Genomic DNA, 21047 nt, shown 5'->3' on the forward strand with positions numbered 1-21047 from the left:
CTTAAACACTTCAGTATTTAACCTAAAAAATAGAGTATTCATACCTATAAATGCACAGAAAAGAGTGAGATTAAGAAGTCAAAAAAGCAAAGTTAATAAAGGACATAAAGTTCGATTTTTCTTTTATTTTCTTGAAAGTTGAAAAATACAGAAAAATGGTTCTCAACTGACCTCTTTGTCTGGTGTTGAAGTGCTTTCATCATTCTGATCTGTAAATGAAGATGTCCTGCTTCTGTTGCCAGTTGGTGGAGGGGATTTGGAAGGAACCTACACAAAGATCACATATATCAAATATTACGTCCAGAGCTAATTATTCCGTACCATAATTTACTTCAACAATTCCTAACTCTAACATCTCAGTAAAGCCTGGTCTGGATCATCCTTTTAAAGGGAACAACCAGTTCTATGTACTGTCTCTGACAAGTTCTACCTTACTACAAAGTCCCAGAAAGGAACACATCATGAATCCATGATGAGAGCATGCAACAAAATTAGTTATTTTGATTCTTTGCAACCCTGGTCTACTTAGACCAAATTCGAAACTCAAACCTCCTAACACTTCAGTACCATTGTACAGTTGCTTAAGGTTTAAAAGTTTTGCAAACTGACAGGGACATTTACATACAGAATACCAACTGATTCCCTTAAGACATAAACAAACAAAAAATGACAAAATAAGAAAAAAGTACTTATAAAATTGAATCTAAACAAAGAAAAAGAGCAAAATAAAATGGCACATTTTATTATGACAAAATGAACCTTTTCCTGTCAGCTCTGAACATCTATGCAAAGAAATTTCACAACTTCATGCTAAGTGAGGTTTCAACAACCCACTCCAACCCAAACCAACTGCAGTTTGCCAGGCTCGTATTTCAAAACTAAAATATAAGATTTTAGTGTAAATGTAATGAAAATTAAAATATTAACAACCTTTTATGTACAAATAAACTAATTAGGAATGTCTCTTGTTAGGTATATTCTCTAATATAACAGGAATGAACAAAGTGTTGAAAAAAACTCACAAAACCAAACAAATAAAGAACAACAAAAACCTCACAAACAAACAACTACACAAATAATTTAAGACAGTAACATCATTGAGGCTGCATACAGAAATTCTGCCTTGCAAATGCCTGTCTCACAAGACAAGAGTTGGATCTTGTAAAGTATGACTGACAGACTATCAGACCACTGAAAAGATATTACCAAAAAACACAGGTTTTTTTGAGAATTGCACTCACTTTGTAGCCTAAAATAATGAGTATGTTTTGTAAAATTTAGAGACAAAGGAATTAACTCCAATATCATACGAAACACAAGATTATTCTAAATCAGTCACAGTTACAGGTCTCGCCAACTGGATCCACCTCAAAATTCAACTCCAAAGTCAAACACCTCACCTAGCACCAAGTAACCATTCATCTCTCTATATCCTGCTGAAAAACTGCACACCAAAACTGTTCCCAGGGTTTCAAAGAATCATAGAATGTCCTGAGTTGGAAGGGACCCACAAGGATCATCAAGTCCAACTCCTGTCTCTGCATAGGACAACCCCAAAATTCACATCATGTTTCTGAGTGCATGTCCAGCCTCTTCTTGAACACTGTCAGGCTTGGGGCCGTCACACCTCCCTGGGGAGCCTGTTCCAGTGCTCCACCACCCTCTGGGGGAAGAACCTTTTCCTAATGGCCAACCTAAACCTCCCCAGCACATCTTCCTGACGTTCCCTCGGGCATCATCCCTGGCTGCCTGAGAGATCAGTGCCCACCCCTCCTCCTTCCCTTGTGTAGGCCCCAATGAGGTCTCCCCTCAGTCTCCTCCGGGCTGAACAAGCCAAGTGACTTTAGCTGCTCCTCATACGGCTTCCTCTCCAAACCCTTCACCAACTTCGTTACCCTCCTCCGGACACTCTCTGGTAGCTTTATATCCTTTTTCTACTGTGGTGCCCAAAGCTGCAACAATCTACTCGTGCCAGTAGTGTACTCTACTCCTTCCATTCCTACTCCCTAACCTAATGCCAGTGATTTAAAGAAGATTGCTTCTGGCCCTCACCACACAGAAGGGAAACGGTTTCCAAACATTCATCACCACTTTCCTACTGTCTTAAACGAGTATGAATGTATCTCTTCATCCTGTCCTTAACAGTTCTCCAGTTTTCACTGCTGCACTCAGACCTCTTGTCCATTTACAGCCAGGGCAGTGGCACTAAGCTCTGCAGCACGAGTATTCGTTGACCTCACGCAACGAACGAAAAGATTATGTAACTGAAGTTGTATAGAACAGGGGAGATGAAACAGGAGAGCACAGTTCAGGTCCAGGGGTCCTATGACAACAGCTATCTAGTCCAACTGCCTGACCACTTCAAGGGCTGACCGAAAGTTGAGACAAGGTAGTAAGGCCTTTGTCCAAATGTCTCTTCAACACTGACAGGCATGTGACACCTCCAGAAAGCCTGTTCCAGGGTTTGACCACGCTCTTGTTAAAAAAGTGTTTCCTCATGTCAGTGAAGGAAGAGTTGGTACAGGAAGTACTACAGGAGCTCAACCCCTACAAATGGATGGGCCCTGACAATATCTGCCTGAGAGAGGTGGCTGACATTGTGAGGATCCTCTCCAAAATCTCTGGGAAGTCGTGGAGATCAGGGGATGTCCCAGAAGACTGGAAGAAGGCTAATATCACCTCATCTACAAGAAGGGCTTAAAGACCAATCAGTCTGACTTCAGTCAGTGGAAAAGTTCTGGAATGAATCCTCCTGGAGGCCATCACAACTCAGTTGAAGCACATGACTGTGAATACCTAGTGTGGATTCAAGAGGGGCAACTTGTGCTTGACAAACCTGATCACCTTCTATGGCATAGTAACCGGCTCAGTTCATGTGGGGCTAGTGGTGGACAATGTTCACCTGGATTTCTCCAAGGCTTTTGATACAGTCTCCCATGGCCTCCTTCTAGGGAAAATGTCACGTCACGGTCTAGACAAGAGGTCTCTGTGGCAGGTGGGGCAATGGGTGGAAGTAAATGGCTCCTTTTCAAAATGAAAACTTACCACAAGTGGGGTCTCCAGGGATCTATATAGGGCCCAACACCATTTAACATCTTCATAAGTGATCTGGATCAAGTGTACCCCACCAAACCGAGTAGGGAAGTGGATATATCAGGAGAGCCACCCTGCAGGATGACCTGGATAGGCTGGAAGAGTGGGCTAATAAGAATGTTATGAAGCTCAACAAGGACAAGTGTAAGATCTTGCACCTGGGAAAACGTAATCCAGGAGTGCAGCACAGGCTGGGATCTTCCCGGCTGGGAAGCAGCCGTGCGGAAAGGGTCCTGGTGGACCAGAAGCTCAATATGAGTGACCAGGGTGCTGCTGCAGCAAAAGCAGCCAACAGGACACTGGGCTGCATCAGAGGGGGCATCACCAGCAGAGACAAAGAAGTCATCATCCCACTCAGTGCTTGTCAGACCACATGTGGAATACTGTGTTCAGTTTTGGTCCCTGCTACGCTCAAAGTCATTACCGTGTGTGTGATACAAGACCGGTTTTCAAACTTTCTTTTATTAATTAAAAAAATAAGTTCCTTTGTATCTGAATGGTGTCATCAGTAATTTCATCACACCAACATCCTCAGGTGGTTTCAGGTGGGCATACAATGGGAAAATCTTCACTCCTCCTTTGCAGCCATCCTCCTGGCATGTAGGGCCTCTTAAAGAGAGGCAGCTAGCTATCTTTTAGTCCTAGGTGGCCACCTGGCCAGCCACCTGCTCACCCATCTTAGAATAACCAGCAACAATCTTCCTCTTCACTAAACACCTGCAGAATTCATTCAAAAAAATCATCAGCAACCTTTATTCACACTCCTGGAGAGTCAAGCATATGCCCACAGACAACCATGCCACAAACCGCACCGCAGTCACCCAGCAGTGTTTTGTCTTTTGTAGCTTTTTCAGTGTCTGGGCTGATTTAGCATGTTCTCCAATGAAAACTCCAAAACAGGAGCTCAGTTAATGGTAGCTGTGGATATTTCATTCCCTGGGAAGCATATGGCCATTTTGAAAGTGGCTGGACTGACATCAACACCTTCTAGCTCAGAGCCCACTCACACAGTCCATCTGTTCGCAGCCAGCTGGTTGAAGGCTGGTGGTGACTATGTGGAGACGGGCTCCAGCAGGCTGCTGATGGGTGAACGTCCCTTTAACACATCTCTGAGGCTCCACCCTTCATACACCCTTCATGCTGTCATCAAACGGATGAAAGAGTGAAATTCACGGTCAGGTCTTTTAAATCTGGATTGCAGAAAACCATAGTACAATGGGGGAGCTGCTGCGGAGCTGATCCGAGTCAGAGGCACGAGCGCCTGCACGAGCGCATCGGCACGCTCTGCCGCTGCACGCGCCGGCCGGGGCCGCGCGAGGACCCGTCAAGACTCGCGAGAGTCGTTGACGAGACCTGGGCGTTGCCGGGGCAACGGCGCGAGATGTAAACAGGCGGTAAGCGGCACGGCCAGTCAGCCGCCGAGCGGAGCCGCGGCGGAGCTAATCCGAATCTGCAGCAAAAGCAGCGGCAAAAGCGGCAACTTTTGGGCGCGGACAAGGTTTTCCCGAGGCAGGGGACCGCCAGGGAAGCACTAGGAGCCGCCAACTCTCGCGAGAGTCGCTGGCGAAACTTGGACTTGGTCGGTCACAGCGGTGACCACGCCTGTAAACAGCAGCCTGGGCACCGCTATGGAGCATGAGCGCTGTAAACACAGCGGGACAAGGCAGTTTGCACGGAAGGGTGCGCAGGAAGAGAAGCTCTGCCAGCTCGAGCAGGGACTGTGGTGTCCACCCGGCAGAAAGCCGTGGTGTCCACCCGGCAGAAAGCCGTGGCGTCTGTAAGGCCGACCCGAACCACAAGTGATGCAGCTGCACAGACAGGGACCCAGTGGGAAGACGTTGCAGGATGCGCCCTGCTTTTACACCGATACCGTATGGCAGCGGTGAACACAGCTGTGGGAGGTGTGCCCAGGTAGAACAACTCCTCTGCTTAGTGACAGAGCTCAGGGAGGAGGTAAGCAGGTTGAGGAGCATCAGGGAGTGGGGGAGGGAAATCGACCAGTAGAGTAGCACCCGACCCTCCCTGAGAAAGGCCCAGCAGGTGGGCAGGGCACATGGTACAGGGGACTCCCTGCCCTCATGTAGAGTCTCAAGGGAGAGGGGGCAATAGCAGCGTGTTTGTTTTAACAGAGCAGCTATGCAATTTTGTTTGAGTGGGATGTGGGGACATAACAGCAAAAGCAGCAATGGGCTATTTGTTACAGTTGGGAAGGGCTGTCATTTGCCTGGCTGTGCTTTGGGAACAGATCCAAATGCTCTAGGTCTGAAAATGACCAAGCTTTCCTGAATATCAGTGTAACCTCTGCTCACTTATTTTTCAAGGCCTGTCTTAAATCAACAGTGGTCTGTTGCCACCATCCATCCCAGACTATGGCTCTGCTTACACTTCTGCTTCCCTTGAGGCTCAGGTTGCCTGACACCCCTTACACTCCAAAAAAGGGGTTATGTCCAGAAAGATCAAGCCCTGATCCACCTCACTGCCCGGCCTAATGGGTGTTAGCTGTGGCACAGACAGGCAATGGCTACTGGAGTGGTCACTGGGCTGCAGAGTTTCTCCTATGGCCTGAAAGAAGAGTAACAGCACAAGGTTTGTCCTTGGGAGCCGAATGGCCACCCAGCAGCTGTGCCCAGTGCATGGCCACCAAATGCACAGACAGCCCCCTGGGGCTCATGAGCACAGAGACTGATTCAGGGCCAGCAACCCAAAGGCTTCCTCCCACGGGTGCTGGGCGGAGGGTGGGCGGGCAGGGCTGCACACAGGGGCCCGGTCAACCCGATCTCATAATGCTAGCAGCTGGCAACGCAGCAGGCACAATGACCTGGGCTGGATAAAAAGGAGCAGCCTCCTGTGTCCACTGCCAGAGCTGGCCCGGGGGCGAATCTAAACCAACCCAACTTCAACAACCAAGCCACCACATCCTAAATAACAGGAACTCCCTAAGCCTAACCAAGCCACAGCAATCAAAACACACCTACACCCATGCAACCAACAAACACCCTACCACCCATGCAAAGCCTCACCTGGTTGTGTCTGGAGACCTGGAAGTTTCACTACCCTGTCTTCTCCTACTAATGGACCCTGAGCTTCTTTGGAGGTTCTCAAGCACAGCGCAGCTACCGTATACCCTTGACCTAGCAGTGGTTCGCCTCTAGCGGGGAAGGTCGTCCTCTTTGAGCAAGGCAGGGAAACACATGCAGCGGGGAAGGAGGAAGAGGACAGCTTTTAAGACAGCACGTGTCCCAGCCAGATCGCCCCCTCACATCCAAATCATCCAGACACAACCTCAGACCAAAGAATGGCTCCTAACACCAAAAAACCATCACCTAAAACACCCTCAACATCCAACCCAAAGCACCCTCTCACAAATAACTTATGCAACCTAAACTCAACCCACCTCAAACAACCTCAAGACACTTAAAAAGGGCCTAAAAAGATTAACCACCACAAACCACCCATCTAAACCTAATGCCTAAAATAACCAACCTAACCCTTCCTAAATAATACAAACATACACAACCTGAACAACATCAACCAAATCACCTAAAGCAAGCTACCAAATGCACCTACACCTACATCCACCGGCTGCAAGCCAATCCAAACCAACCCAACTTCAACAACCAAGCCACCACATCCTAAATAACAGGAACTCCCTAAGCCTAACCAAGCCACAGCAATCAAAACACACCTAAACCCATGCAACCAACAAACACCCTACCACCCATGCAAAGCCTCACCTGGTTGTGTCTGGAGACTTGGAAGTTTCACTACCCTGTCTTCTCCTACTAATGGACCCTGAGCTTCTTTGGAGGTTCTCAAGCACAGCGCAGCTACCGTATACCCTTGACCTAGCAGTGGTTCGCCTCTAGCGGGGAAGGTCGTCCTCTTTGAGCAAGGCAGGGAAACACATGCAGCGGGGAAGGAGGAAGAGGACAGCTTTTAAGACAGCATGTGTCCCAGCCAGATCGCCCCCTCACATCCAAATCATCCAGACACAACCTCAAACCAAAGAATGGCTCCTAACACCAAAAAACCATCACCTAAAACACCCTCAACATCCAACCCAAAGCACCCTCTCACAAATAACTTATGCAACCTAAACTCAACCCACCTCAAACAACCTCAAGACACTTAAAAAGGGCCTAAAAAGATTAACCACCACAAACCACCCATCTAAACCTAATGCCTAAAATAACCAACCTAACCCTTCCTAAATAATACAAACATACACAAACTCAACAACATCAACCAAATTACCATAAAGTAGGCTACCAAATGCACCTACACCTATATCCACGGGCTGCAAGCCAATCTAAACCAACCCAACTTCAACAACCAAGCCACCACATCCTAAATAACAGGAACTCCCTAAGCCTAACCAAGCCACAGCAATCAAAACACACCTACACCCATGCAACCAACAAACACCCTACCACCCATGCAAAGCCTCACCTGGTTGTGTCTGGAGACTTGGAAGTTTCACTACCCTGTCTTCTCCTACTAATGGACCCTGAGCTTCTTTGGAGGTTCTCAAGCACAGCGCAGCTACCGTATACCCTTGACCTAGCAGTGGTTCGCCTCTAGCGGGGAAGGTCGTCCTCTTTGAGCAAGGCAGGGAAACACATGCAGCGGGGAAGGAGGAAGAGGACAGCTTTTAAGACAGCACGTGTCCCAGCCAGATCGCCCCCTCACATCCAAATCATCCAGACACAACCTCAAACCAAAGAATGGCTCCTAACACCAAAAAACCATCACCTAAAAGACCCTCAACATCCAACCCAAAGCACCCTCTCACAAATAACTTATGCAACCTAAACTCAACCCACCTCAAACAACCTCAAGACACTTAAAAAGGGCCTAAAAAGAGTAACCACCACAAACTACCCATCTAAACCTAATGCCTAAAATAACCAACCTAACCCTTCCTAAATAATACAAACATACACAAACTCAACAACATCAACCAAATCACCTAAAGCAAGCTACCAAATGCACCTACACCTACATCCACCGGCTGCAAGCCAATCCAAACCAACCCAACTTCAACAACCAAGCCACCACATCCTAAATAACAGGAACTCCCTAAGCCTAACCAAGCCACAGCAATCAAAACACACCTAAACCCATGCAACCAACAAACACCCTACCACCCATGCAAAGCCTCACCTGGTTGTGTCTGGAGACTTGGAAGTTTCACTACCCTGTCTTCTCCTACTAATGGACCCTGAGCTTCTTTGGAGGTTCTCAAGCACAGCGCAGCTACCGTATACCCTTGACCTAGCAGTGGTTCGCCTCTAGCGGGGAAGGTCGTCCTCTTTGAGCAAGGCAGGGAAACACATGCAGCGGGGAAGGAGGAAGAGGACAGCTTTTAAGACAGCACGTGTCCCAGCCAGATCGCCCCCTCACATCCAAATCATCCAGACACAACCTCAAACCAAAGAATGGCTCCTAACACCAAAAAACCATCACCTAAAACACCCTCAACATCCAACCCAAAGCACCCTCTCACAAATAACTTATGCAACCTAAACTCAACCCACCTCAAACAACCTCAAGACACTTAAAAAGGGCCTAAAAAGAGTAACCACCACAAATCACCCATCTAAACCTAATGCCTAAAATAACCAACCTAACCCTTCCTAAATAATACAAACATACACAAACTCAACAACATCAACCAAATCACCTAAAGCAAGCTACCAAATGCACCTACACCTACATCCACCGGCTGCAAGCCAATCCAAACCAACCCAACTTCAACAACCAAGCCACCACATCCTAAATAACAGGAACTCCCTAAGCCTAACCAAGCCACAGCAATCAAAACACACCTACACCCATGCAACCAACAAACACCCTACCACCCATGCAAAGCCTCACCTGGTTGTGTCTGGAGACTTGGAAGTTTCACTACCCTGTCTTCTCCTACTAATGGACCCTGAGCTTCTTTGGAGGTTCTCAAGCACAGCGCAGCTACCGTATACCCTTGACCTAGCAGTGGTTCGCCTCTAGCGGGGAAGGTCGTCCTCTTTGAGCAAGGCAGGGAAACACATGCAGCGGGGAAGGAGGAAGAGGACAGCTTTTAAGACAGCACGTGTCCCAGCCAGATCGCCCCCTCACATCCAAATCATCCAGACACAACCTCAGACCAAAGAATGGCTCCTAACACCAAAAAACCATCACCTAAAACACCCTCAACATCCAACCCAAAGCACCCTCTCACAAATAACTTATGCAACCTAAACTCAACCCACCTCAAACAACCTCAAGACACTTAAAAAGGGCCTAAAAAGAGTAACCACCACAAACCACCCATCTAAACCTAATGCCTAAAATAACCAACCTAACCCTTCCTAAATAATACAAACATACACAAACTCAACAACATCAACCAAATTACCATAAAGCAAGCTACCAAATGCACCTACACCTACATCCACCGGCTGCAAGCCAATCCAAACCAACCCAACTTCAACAACCAAGCCGCCACATCCTAAATAACAGGAACTCCCTAAGCCTAACCAAGCCACAGCAATCAAAACACACCTAAACCCATGCAACCAACAAACACCCTACCACCCATGCAAAGCCTCACCTGGTTGTGTCTGGAGACTTGGAAGTTTCACTACCCTGTCTTCTCCTACTAATGGACCCTGAGCTTCTTTGGAGGTTCTCAAGCACAGCGCAGCTACCGTATACCCTTGACCTAGCAGTGGTTCGCCTCTAGCGGGGAAGGTCGTCCTCTTTGAGCAAGGCAGGGAAACACATGCAGCGGGGAAGGAGGAAGAGGACAGCTTTTAAGACAGCACGTGTCCCAGCCAGATCGCCCCCTCACATCCAAATCATCCAGACACAACCTCAGACCAAAGAATGGCTCCTAACACCAAAAAACCATCACCTAAAACACCCTCAACATCCAACCCAAAGCATCCTCTCACAAATAACTTATGCAACCTAAACTCAACCCACCTCAAACAACCTCAAGACACTTAAAAAGGGACTAAAAAGAGTAACCACCTCAAACCACCCATCTAAACCTAATGCCTAAAATAACCAACCTAACCCTTCCTAAATAATACAAACATACACAAACTCAACAACATCAACCAAATTACCATAAAGCAAGCTACCAAATGCACCTACACCTATATCCACGGGCTGCAAGCCAATCCAAACCAACCCAACTTCAACAACCAAGCCACCACATCCTAAATAACAGGAACTCCCTAAGCCTAACCAAGCCACAGCAATCAAAACACACCTACACCCATGCAACCAACAAACACCCTACCACCCATGCAAAGCCTCACCTGGTTGTGTCTGGAGACTTGGAAGTTTCACTACCCTGTCTTCTCCTACTAATGGACCCTGAGCTTCTTTGGAGGTTCTCAAGCACAGCGCAGCTACCGTATACCCTTGACCTAGCAGTGGTTCGCCTCTAGCGGGGAAGGTCGTCCTCTTTGAGCAAGGCAGGGAAACACATGCAGCGGGGAAGGAGGAATAGGACAGCTTTTAAGACAGCATGTGTCCCAGCCAGATCGCCCCCTCACATCCAAATCATCCAGACACAACCTCAAACCAAAGAATGGCTCCTAACACCAAAAAACCATCACCTAAAACACCGTCAACATCCAACCCAAAGCACCCTCTCACAAATAACTTATGCAACCTAAACTCAACCCACCTCAAACAACCTCAAGACACTTAAAAAGGGCCTAAAAAGAGTAACCACCACAAACCACCCATCTAAACCTAATGCCTAAAATAACCAACCTAACCCTTCCTAAATAATACAAACATACACAAACTCAACAACATCAACCAAATTACCATAAAGCAAGCTACCAAATGCACCTACACCTACATCCACCGGCTGCAAGCCAATCCAAACCAACCCAACTTCAACAACCAAGCCGCCACATCCTAAATAACAGGAACTCCCTAAGCCTAACCAAGCCACAGCAATCAAAACACACCTAAACCCATGCAACCAACAAACACCCTACCACCCATGCAAAGCCTCACCTGGTTGTGTCTGGAGACTTGGAAGTTTCACTACCCTGTCTTCTCCTACTAATGGACCCTGAGCTTCTTTGGAGGTTCTCAAGCACAGCGCAGCTACCGTATACCCTTGACCTAGCAGTGGTTCGCCTCTAGCGGGGAAGGTCGTCCTCTTTGAGCAAGGCAGGGAAACACATGCAGCGGGGAAGGAGGAAGAGGACAGCTTTTAAGACAGCACGTGTCCCAGCCAGATCGCCCCCTCACATCCAAATCATCCAGACACAACCTCAGACCAAAGAATGGCTCCTAACACCAAAAAACCATCACCTAAAACACCCTCAACATCCAACCCAAAGCACCCTCTCACAAATAACTTATGCAACCTAAACTCAACCCACCTCAAACAACCTCAAGACACTTAAAAAGGGACTAAAAAGAGTAACCACCTCAAACCACCCATCTAAACCTAATGCCTAAAATAACCAACCTAACCCTTCCTAAATAATACAAACATACACAAACTCAACAACATCAACCAAATTACCATAAAGCAAGCTACCAAATGCACCTACACCTATATCCACGGGCTGCAAGCCAATCCAAACCAACCCAACTTCAACAACCAAGCCACCACATCCTAAATAACAGGAACTCCCTAAGCCTAACCAAGCCACAGCAATCAAAACACACCTACACCCATGCAACCAACAAACACCCTACCACCCATGCAAAGCCTCACCTGGTTGTGTCTGGAGACTTGGAAGTTTCACTACCCTGTCTTCTCCTACTAATGGACCCTGAGCTTCTTTGGAGGTTCTCAAGCACAGCGCAGCTACCGTATACCCTTGACCTAGCAGTGGTTCGCCTCTAGCGGGGAAGGTCGTCCTCTTTGAGCAAGGCAGGGAAACACATGCAGCGGGGAAGGAGGAATAGGACAGCTTTTAAGACAGCATGTGTCCCAGCCAGATCGCCCCCTCACATCCAAATCATCCAGACACAACCTCAAACCAAAGAATGGCTCCTAACACCAAAAAACCATCACCTAAAACACCCTCAACATCCAACCCAAAGCACCCTCTCACAAATAACTTATGCAACCTAAACTCAACCCACCTCAAACAACCTCAAGACACTTAAAAAGGGCCTAAAAAGATTAACCACCACAAACCACCCATCTAAACCTAATGCCTAAAATAACCAACCTAACCCTTCCTAAATAATACAAACATACACAAACTCAACAACATCAACCAAATTACCATAAAGTAGGCTACCAAATGCACCTACACCTATATCCACGGGCTGCAAGCCAATCTAAACCAACCCAACTTCAACAACCAAGCCACCACATCCTAAATAACAGGAACTCCCTAAGCCTAACCAAGCCACAGCAATCAAAACACACCTACACCCATGCAACCAACAAACACCCTACCACCCATGCAAAGCCTCACCTGGTTGTGTCTGGAGACTTGGAAGTTTCACTACCCTGTCTTCTCCTACTAATGGACCCTGAGCTTCTTTGGAGGTTCTCAAGCACAGCGCAGCTACCGTATACCCTTGACCTAGCAGTGGTTCGCCTCTAGCGGGGAAGGTCGTCCTCTTTGAGCAAGGCAGGGAAACACATGCAGCGGGGAAGGAGGAAGAGGACAGCTTTTAAGACAGCACGTGTCCCAGCCAGATCGCCCCCTCACATCCAAATCATCCAGACACAACCTCAAACCAAAGAATGGCTCCTAACACCAAAAAACCATCACGTAAAACACCCTCAACATCCAACCCAAAGCACCCTCTCACAAATAACTTATGCAACCTAAACTCAACCCACCTCAAACAACCTCAAGACACTTAAAAAGGGCCTAAAAAGAGTAACCACCACAAACCACCCATCTAAACCTAATGCCTAAAATAACCAACCTAACCCTTCCTAAATAATACAAACATACACAACCTGAACAACATCAACCAAATCACCTAAAGCAAGCTACCAAATGCACCTACACCTACATCCACCGGCTGCAAGCCAATCCAAACCAACCCAACTTCAACAACCAAGCCGCCACATCCTAAATAACAGGAACTCCCTAAGCCTAACCAAGCCACAGCAATCAAAACACACCTACACCCATGCAACCAACAAACACCCTACCACCCATGCAAAGCCTCACCTGGTTGTGTCTGGAGACTTGGAAGTTTCACTACCCTGTCTTCTCCTACTAATGGACCCTGAGCTTCTTTGGAGGTTCTCAAGCACAGCGCAGCTACCGTATACCCTTGACCTAGCAGTGGTTCGCCTCTAGCGGGGAAGGTCGTCCTCTTTGAGCAAGGCAGGGAAACACATGCAGCGGGGAAGGAGGAAGAGGACAGCTTTTAAGACAGCACGTGTCCCAGCCAGATCGCCCCCTCACATCCAAATCATCCAGACACAACCTCAGACCAAAGAATGGCTCCTAACACCAAAAAACCATCACCTAAAACACCCTCAACATCCAACCCAAAGCACCCTCTCACAAATAACTTATGCAACCTAAACTCAACCCACCTCAAACAACCTCAAGACACTTAAAAAGGGCCTAAAAAGATTAACCACCACAAACCACCCATCTAAACCTAATGCCTAAAATAACCAACCTAACCCTTCCTAAATAATACAAACATACACAAACTCAACAACATCAACCAAATTACCATAAAGTAGGCTACCAAATGCACCTACACCTATATCCACGGGCTGCAAGCCAATCTAAACCAACCCAACTTCAACAACCAAGCCACCACATCCTAAATAACAGGAACTCCCTAAGCCTAACCAAGCCACAGCAATCAAAACACACCTACACCCATGCAACCAACAAACACCCTACCACCCATGCAAAGCCTCACCTGGTTGTGTCTGGAGACTTGGAAGTTTCACTACCCTGTCTTCTCCTACTAATGGACCCTGAGCTTCTTTGGAGGTTCTCAAGCACAGCGCAGCTACCGTATACCCTTGACCTAGCAGTGGTTCGCCTCTAGCGGGGAAGGTCGTCCTCTTTGAGCAAGGCAGGGAAACACATGCAGCGGGGAAGGAGGAAGAGGACAGCTTTTAAGACAGCACGTGTCCCAGCCAGATCGCCCCCTCACATCCAAATCATCCAGACACAACCTCAAACCAAAGAATGGCTCCTAACACCAAAAAACCATCACCTAAAACACCCTCAACATCCAACCCAAAGCACCCTCTCACAAATAACTTATGCAACCTAAACTCAACCCACCTCAAACAACCTCAAGACACTTAAAAAGGGCCTAAAAAGAGTAACCACCACAAACCACCCATCTAAACCTAATGCCTAAAATAACCAACCTAACCCTTCCTAAATAATACAAACATACACAACCTGAACAACAACAACCAAATCACCTAAAGCAAGCTACCAAATGCACCTACACCTACATCCACCGGCTGCAAGCCAATCCAAACCAACCCAACTTCAACAACCAAGCCACCACATCCTAAATAACAGGAACTCCCTAAGCCTAACCAAGCCACAGCAATCAAAACACACCTAAACCCATGCAACCAACAAACACCCTACCACCCATGCAAAGCCTCACCTGGTTGTGTCTGGAGACTTGGAAGTTTCACTACCCTGTCTTCTCCTACTAATGGACCCTGAGCTTCTTTGGAGGTTCTCAAGCACAGCGCAGCTACCGTATACCCTTGACCTAGCAGTGGTTCGCCTCTAGCGGGGAAGGTCGTCCTCTTTGAGCAAGGCAGGGAAACACATGCAGCGGGGAAGGAGGAAGAGGACAGCTTTTAAGACAGCACGTGTCCCAGCCAGATCGCCCCCTCACATCCAAATCATCCAGACACAACCTCAGACCAAAGAATGGCTCCTAACACCAAAAAACCATCACCTAAAACACCCTCAACATCCAACCCAAAGCACCCTCTCACAAATAACTTATGCAACCTAAACTCAACCCACCTCAAACAACCTCAAGACACTTAAAAAGGGACTAAAAAGAGTAACCACCTCAAACCACCCATCTAAACCTAATGCCTAAAATAACCAACCTAACCCTTCCTAAATAATACAAACATACACAAACTCAACAACATCAACCAAATTACCATAAAGCAAGCTACCAAATGCACCTACACCTATATCCACGGGCTGCAAGCCAATCCAAACCAACCCAACTTCAACAACCAAGCCACCACATCCTAAATAACAGGAACTCCCTAAGCCTAACCAAGCCACAGCAATCAAAACACACCTACACCCATGCAACCAACAAACACCCTACCACCCATGCAAAGCCTCACCTGGTTGTGTCTGGAGACTTGGAAGTTTCACTACCCTGTCTTCTCCTACTAATGGACCCTGAGCTTCTTTGGAGGTTCTCAAGCACAGCGCAGCTACCGTATACCCTTGACCTAGCAGTGGTTCGCCTCTAGCGGGGAAGGTCGTCCTCTTTGAGCAAGGCAGGGAAACACATGCAGCGGGGAAGGAGGAAGAGGACAGCTTTTAAGACAGCACGTGTCCCAGCCAGATCGCCCCCTCACATCCAAATCATCCAGACACAACCTCAAACCAAAGAATGGCTCCTAACACCAAAAAACCATCACCTAAAACACCCTCAACATCCAACCCAAAGCACCCTCTCACAAATAACTTATGCAACCTAAACTCAACCCACCTCAAACAACCTCAAGACACTTAAAAAGGGCCTAAAAAGAGTAACCACCACAAACCACCCATCTAAACCTAATGCCTAAAATAACCAACCTAACCCTTCCTAAATAATACAAACATACACAACCTGAACAACATCAACCAAATCACCTAAAGCAAGCTACCAAATGCACCTACACCTACATCCACCGGCTGCAAGCCAATCCAAACCAACCCAACTTCAACAACCAAGCCGCCACATCCTAAATAACAGGAACTCCCTAAGCCTAACCAAGCCACAGCAATCAAAACACACCTAAACCCATGCAACCAACAAACACCCTACCACCCATGCAAAGCCTCACCTGGTTGTGTCTGGAGACTTGGAAGTTTCACTACCCTGTCTTCTCCTACTAATGGACCCTGAGCTTCTTTGGAGGTTCTCAAGCACAGCGCAGCTACCGTATACCCTTGACCTAGCAGTGGTTCGCCTCTAGCGGGGAAGGTCGTCCTCTTTGAGCAAGGCAGGGAAACACATGCAGCGGGGAAGGAGGAAGAGGACAGCTTTTAAGACAGCACGTGTCCCAGCCAGATCGCCCCCTCACATCCAAATCATCCAGACACAACCTCAGACCAAAGAATGGCTCCTAACACCAAAAAACCATCACCTAAAACACCCTCAACATCCAACCCAAAGCACCCTCTCACAAATAACTTATGCAACCTAAACTCAACCCACCTCAAACAACCTCAAGACACTTAAAAAGGGCCTAAAAAGATTAACCACCACAAACCACCCATCTAAACCTAATGCCTAAAATAACCAACCTAACCCTTCCTAAATAATACAAACATACACAAACTCAACAACATCAACCAAATTACCATAAAGTAGGCTACCAAATGCACCTACACCTATATCCACGGGCTGCAAGCCAATCTAAACCAACCCAACTTCAACAACCAAGCCACCACATCCTAAATAACAGGAACTCCCTAAGCCTAACCAAGCCACAGCAATCAAAACACACCTACACCCATGCAACCAACAAACACCCTACCACCCATGCAAAGCCTCACCTGGTTGTGTCTGGAGACTTGGAAGTTTCACTACCCTGTCTTCTCCTACTAATGGACCCTGAGCTTCTTTGGAGGTTCTCAAGCACAGCGCAGCTACCGTATACCCTTGACCTAGCAGTGGTTCGCCTCTAGCGGGGAAGGTCGTCCTCTTTGAGCAAGGCAGGGAAACACATGCAGCGGGGAAGGAGGAAGAGGACAGCTTTTAAGACAGCACGTGTCCCAGCCAGATCGCCCCCTCACATCCAAATCATCCAGACACAACCTCAAACCAAAGAATGGCTCCTAACACCAAAAAACCATCACCTAAAACACCCTCAACATCCAACCCAAAGCACCCTCTCACAAATAACTTATGCAACCTAAACTCAACCCACCTCAAACAACCTCAAGACACTTAAAAAGGGCCTAAAAAGAGTAACCACCACAAACCACCCATCTAAACCTAATGCCTAAAATAACCAACCTAACCCTTCCTAAATAATACAAACATACACAACCTGAACAACATCAACCAAATCACCTAAAGCAAGCTACCAAATGCACCTACACCTACATCCACCGGCTGCAAGCCAATCCAAACCAACCCAACTTCAACAACCAAGCCGCCACATCCTAAATAACAGGAACTCCCTAAGCCTAACCAAGCCACAGCAATCAAAACACACCTAAACCCATGCAACCAACAAACACCCTACCACCCATGCAAAGCCTCACCTGGTTGTGTCTGGAGACTTGGAAGTTTCACTACCCTGTCTTCTCCTACTAATGGACCCTGAGCTTCTTTGGAGGTTCTCAAGCACAGCGCAGCTACCGTATACCCTTGACCTAGCAGTGGTTCGCCTCTAGCGGGGAAGGTCGTCCTCTTTGAGCAAGGCAGGGAAACACATGCAGCGGGGAAGGAGGAAGAGGACAGCTTTTAAGACAGCACGTGTCCCAGCCAGATCGCCCCCTCACATCCAAATCATCCAGACACAACCTCAGACCAAAGAATGGCTCCTAACACCAAAAAACCATCACCTAAAACACCCTCAACATCCAACCCAAAGCACCCTCTCACAAATAACTTATGCAACCTAAACTCAACCCACCTCAAACAACCTCAAGACACTTAAAAAGGGCCTAAAAAGAGTAACCACCACAAACCACCCATCTAAACCTAATGCCTAAAATAACCAACCTAGCCCTTCCTAAATAATACAAACATACACAAACTCAACAACATCAACCAAATCACCTAAAGCAAGCTACCAAATGCACCTACACCTACATCCACGGGCTGCAAGCCAATCTAAACCAACCCAACTTCAACAACCAAGCCACCACATCCTAAATAACAGGAACTCCCTAAGCCTAACCAAGCCACAGCAATCAAAACACACCTACACCCATGCAACCAACAAACACCCTACCACCCATGCAAAGCCTCACCTGGTTGTGTCTGGAGACTTGGAAGTTTCACTACCCTGTCTTCTCCTACTAATGGACCCTGAGCTTCTTTGGAGGTTCTCAAGCACAGCGCAGCTACCGTATACCCTTGACCTAGCAGTGGTTCGCCTCTAGCGGGGAAGGTCGTCCTCTTTGAGCAAGGCAGGGAAACACATGCAGCGGGGAAGGAGGAAGAGGACAGCTTTTAAGACAGCACGTGTCCCAGCCAGATCGCCCCCTCACATCCAAATCATCCAGACACAACCTCAGACCAAAGAATGGCTCCTAACACCAAAAAACCATCACGTAAAACACCCTCAACATCCAACCCAAAGCACCCTCTCACAAATAACTTATGCAACCTAAACTCAACCCACCTCAAACAACCTCAAGACACTTAAAAAGGGCCTAAAAAGATTAACCACCACAAACCACCCATCTAAACCTAATGCCTAAAATAACCAACCTAACCCTTCCTAAATAATACAAACATACACAACCTGAACAACATCAACCAAATCACCTAAAGCAAGCTACCAAATGCACCTACACCTACATCCACCGGCTGCAAGCCAATCCAAACCAACCCAACTTCAACAACCAAGCTGCCACATCCTAAATAACAGGAACTCCCTAAGCCTAACCAAGCCACAGCAATCAAAACACACCTAAACCCATGCAACCAACAAACACCCTACCACCCATGCAAAGCCTCACCTGGTTGTGTCTGGAGACTTGGAAGTTTCACTACCCTGTCTTCTCCTACTAATGGACCCTGAGCTTCTTTGGAGGTTCTCAAGCACAGCGCAGCTACCGTATACCCTTGACCTAGCAGTGGTTCGCCTCTAGCGGGGAAGGTCGTCCTCTTTGAGCAAGGCAGGGAAACACATGCAGCGGGGAAGGAGGAAGAGGACAGCTTTTAAGACAGCACGTGTCCCAGCCAGATCGCCCCCTCACATCCAAATCATCCAGACACAACCTCAAACCAAAGAATGGCTCCTAACACCAAAAAACCATCACCTAAAACACCCTCAACATCCAACCCAAAGCACCCTCTCACAAATAACTTATGCAACCTAAACTCAACCCACCTCAAACAACCTCAAGACACTTAAAAAGGGCCTAAAAAGAGTAACCACCACAAACCACCCATCTAAACCTAATGCCTAAAATAACCAACCTAACCCTTCCTAAATAATACAAACATACACAACCTGAACAACATCAACCAAATCACCTAAAGCAAGCTACCAAATGCACCTACACCTACATCCACCGGCTGCAAGCCAATCCAAACCAACCCAACTTCAACAACCAAGCCACCACATCCTAAATAACAGGAACTCCCTAAGCCTAACCAAGCCACAGCAATCAAAACACACCTAAACCCATGCAACCAACAAACACCCTACCACCCATGCAAAGCCTCACCTGGTTGTGTCTGGAGACTTGGAAGTTTCACTACCCTGTCTTCTCCTACTAATGGACCCTGAGCTTCTTTGGAGGTTCTCAAGCACAGCGCAGCTACCGTATACCCTTGACCTAGCAGTGGTTCGCCTCTAGCGGGGAAGGTCGTCCTCTTTGAGCAAGGCAGGGAAACACATGCAGCGGGGAAGGAGGAAGAGGACAGCTTTTAAGACAGCACGTGTCCCAGCCAGATCGCCCCCTCACATCCAAATCATCCAGACACAACCTCAGACCAAAGAATGGCTCCTAACACCAAAAAACCATCACCTAAAACACCCTCAACATCCAACCCAAAGCACCCTCTCACAAATAACTTATGCAACCTAAACTCAACCCACCTCAAACAACCTCAAGACACTTAAAAAGGGCCTAAAAAGAGTAACCACCACAAACCACCCATCTAAACCTAATGCCTAAAATAACCAACCTAGCCCTTCCTAAATAATACAAACATACACAAACTCAACAACATCAACCAAATCACCTAAAGCAAGCTACCAAATGCACCTACACCTACATCCACGGGCTGCAAGCCAATCTAAACCAACCCAACTTCAACAACCAAGCCACCACATCCTAAATAACAGGAACTCCCTAAGCCTAACCAAGCCACAGCAATCAAAACACACCTACACCCATGCAACCAACAAACACCCTACCACCCATGCAAAGCCTCACCTGGTTGTGTCTGGAGACTTGGAAGTTTCACTACCCTGTCTTCTCCTACTAATGGACCCTGAGCTTCTTTGGAGGTTCTCAAGCACAGCGCAGCTACCGTATACCCTTGACCTAGCAGTGGTTCGCCTCTAGCGGGGAAGGTCGTCCTCTTTGAGCAAGGCAGGGAAACACATGCAGCGGGGAAGGAGGAAGAGGACAGCTTTTAAGACAGCACGTGTCCCAGCCAGATCGCCCCCTCACATCCAAATCATCCAGACACAACCTCAAACCAAAGAATGGCTCCTAACACCAAAAAACCATCACCTAAAACACCCTCAACATCCAACCCAAAGCACCCTCTCACAAATAACTTATGCAACCTAAACTCAACGCACCTCAAACAACCTCAAGACACTTAAAAAGGGCCTAAAAAGAGTAACCACCACAAACCACCCATCTAAACCTAATGCCTAAAATAACCAACCTAACCCTTCCTAAATAATACAAACATACACAACCTGAACAACATCAACCAAATCACCTAAAGCAAGCTACCAAATGCACCTACACCTACATCCACCGGCTGCAAGCCAATCCAAACCAACCCAACTTCAACAACCAAGCCGCCACATCCTAAATAACAGGAACTCCCTAAGCCTAACCAAG

General features: G+C 47.3%; 1 protein-coding gene across 5 annotated transcripts in view; it reads right to left on the bottom strand.

Moving 5' to 3' along the window:
* GOLGA4 (golgin A4) overlaps positions 1-21047 on the bottom strand; it is a 107026-nt gene that overhangs the window by 59334 nt on the left and 26645 nt on the right. For all 5 annotated transcript variants that reach the window (XM_082045316.1, XM_082045315.1, XM_082045313.1 and 2 more), the window contains exon 2: positions 172-267. In XM_082045316.1, coding sequence (XP_081901442.1) covers positions 172-267 — 96 coding nt within the window. The remainder of the gene's footprint in view (positions 1-171; positions 268-21047) is intronic.

The sequence above is a fragment of the Streptopelia decaocto genome, assembly GCF_964273445.1.
Source record: "Streptopelia decaocto genome assembly, chromosome: 2".
Taxonomy (NCBI): Eukaryota; Metazoa; Chordata; class Aves; order Columbiformes; family Columbidae; genus Streptopelia; species Streptopelia decaocto.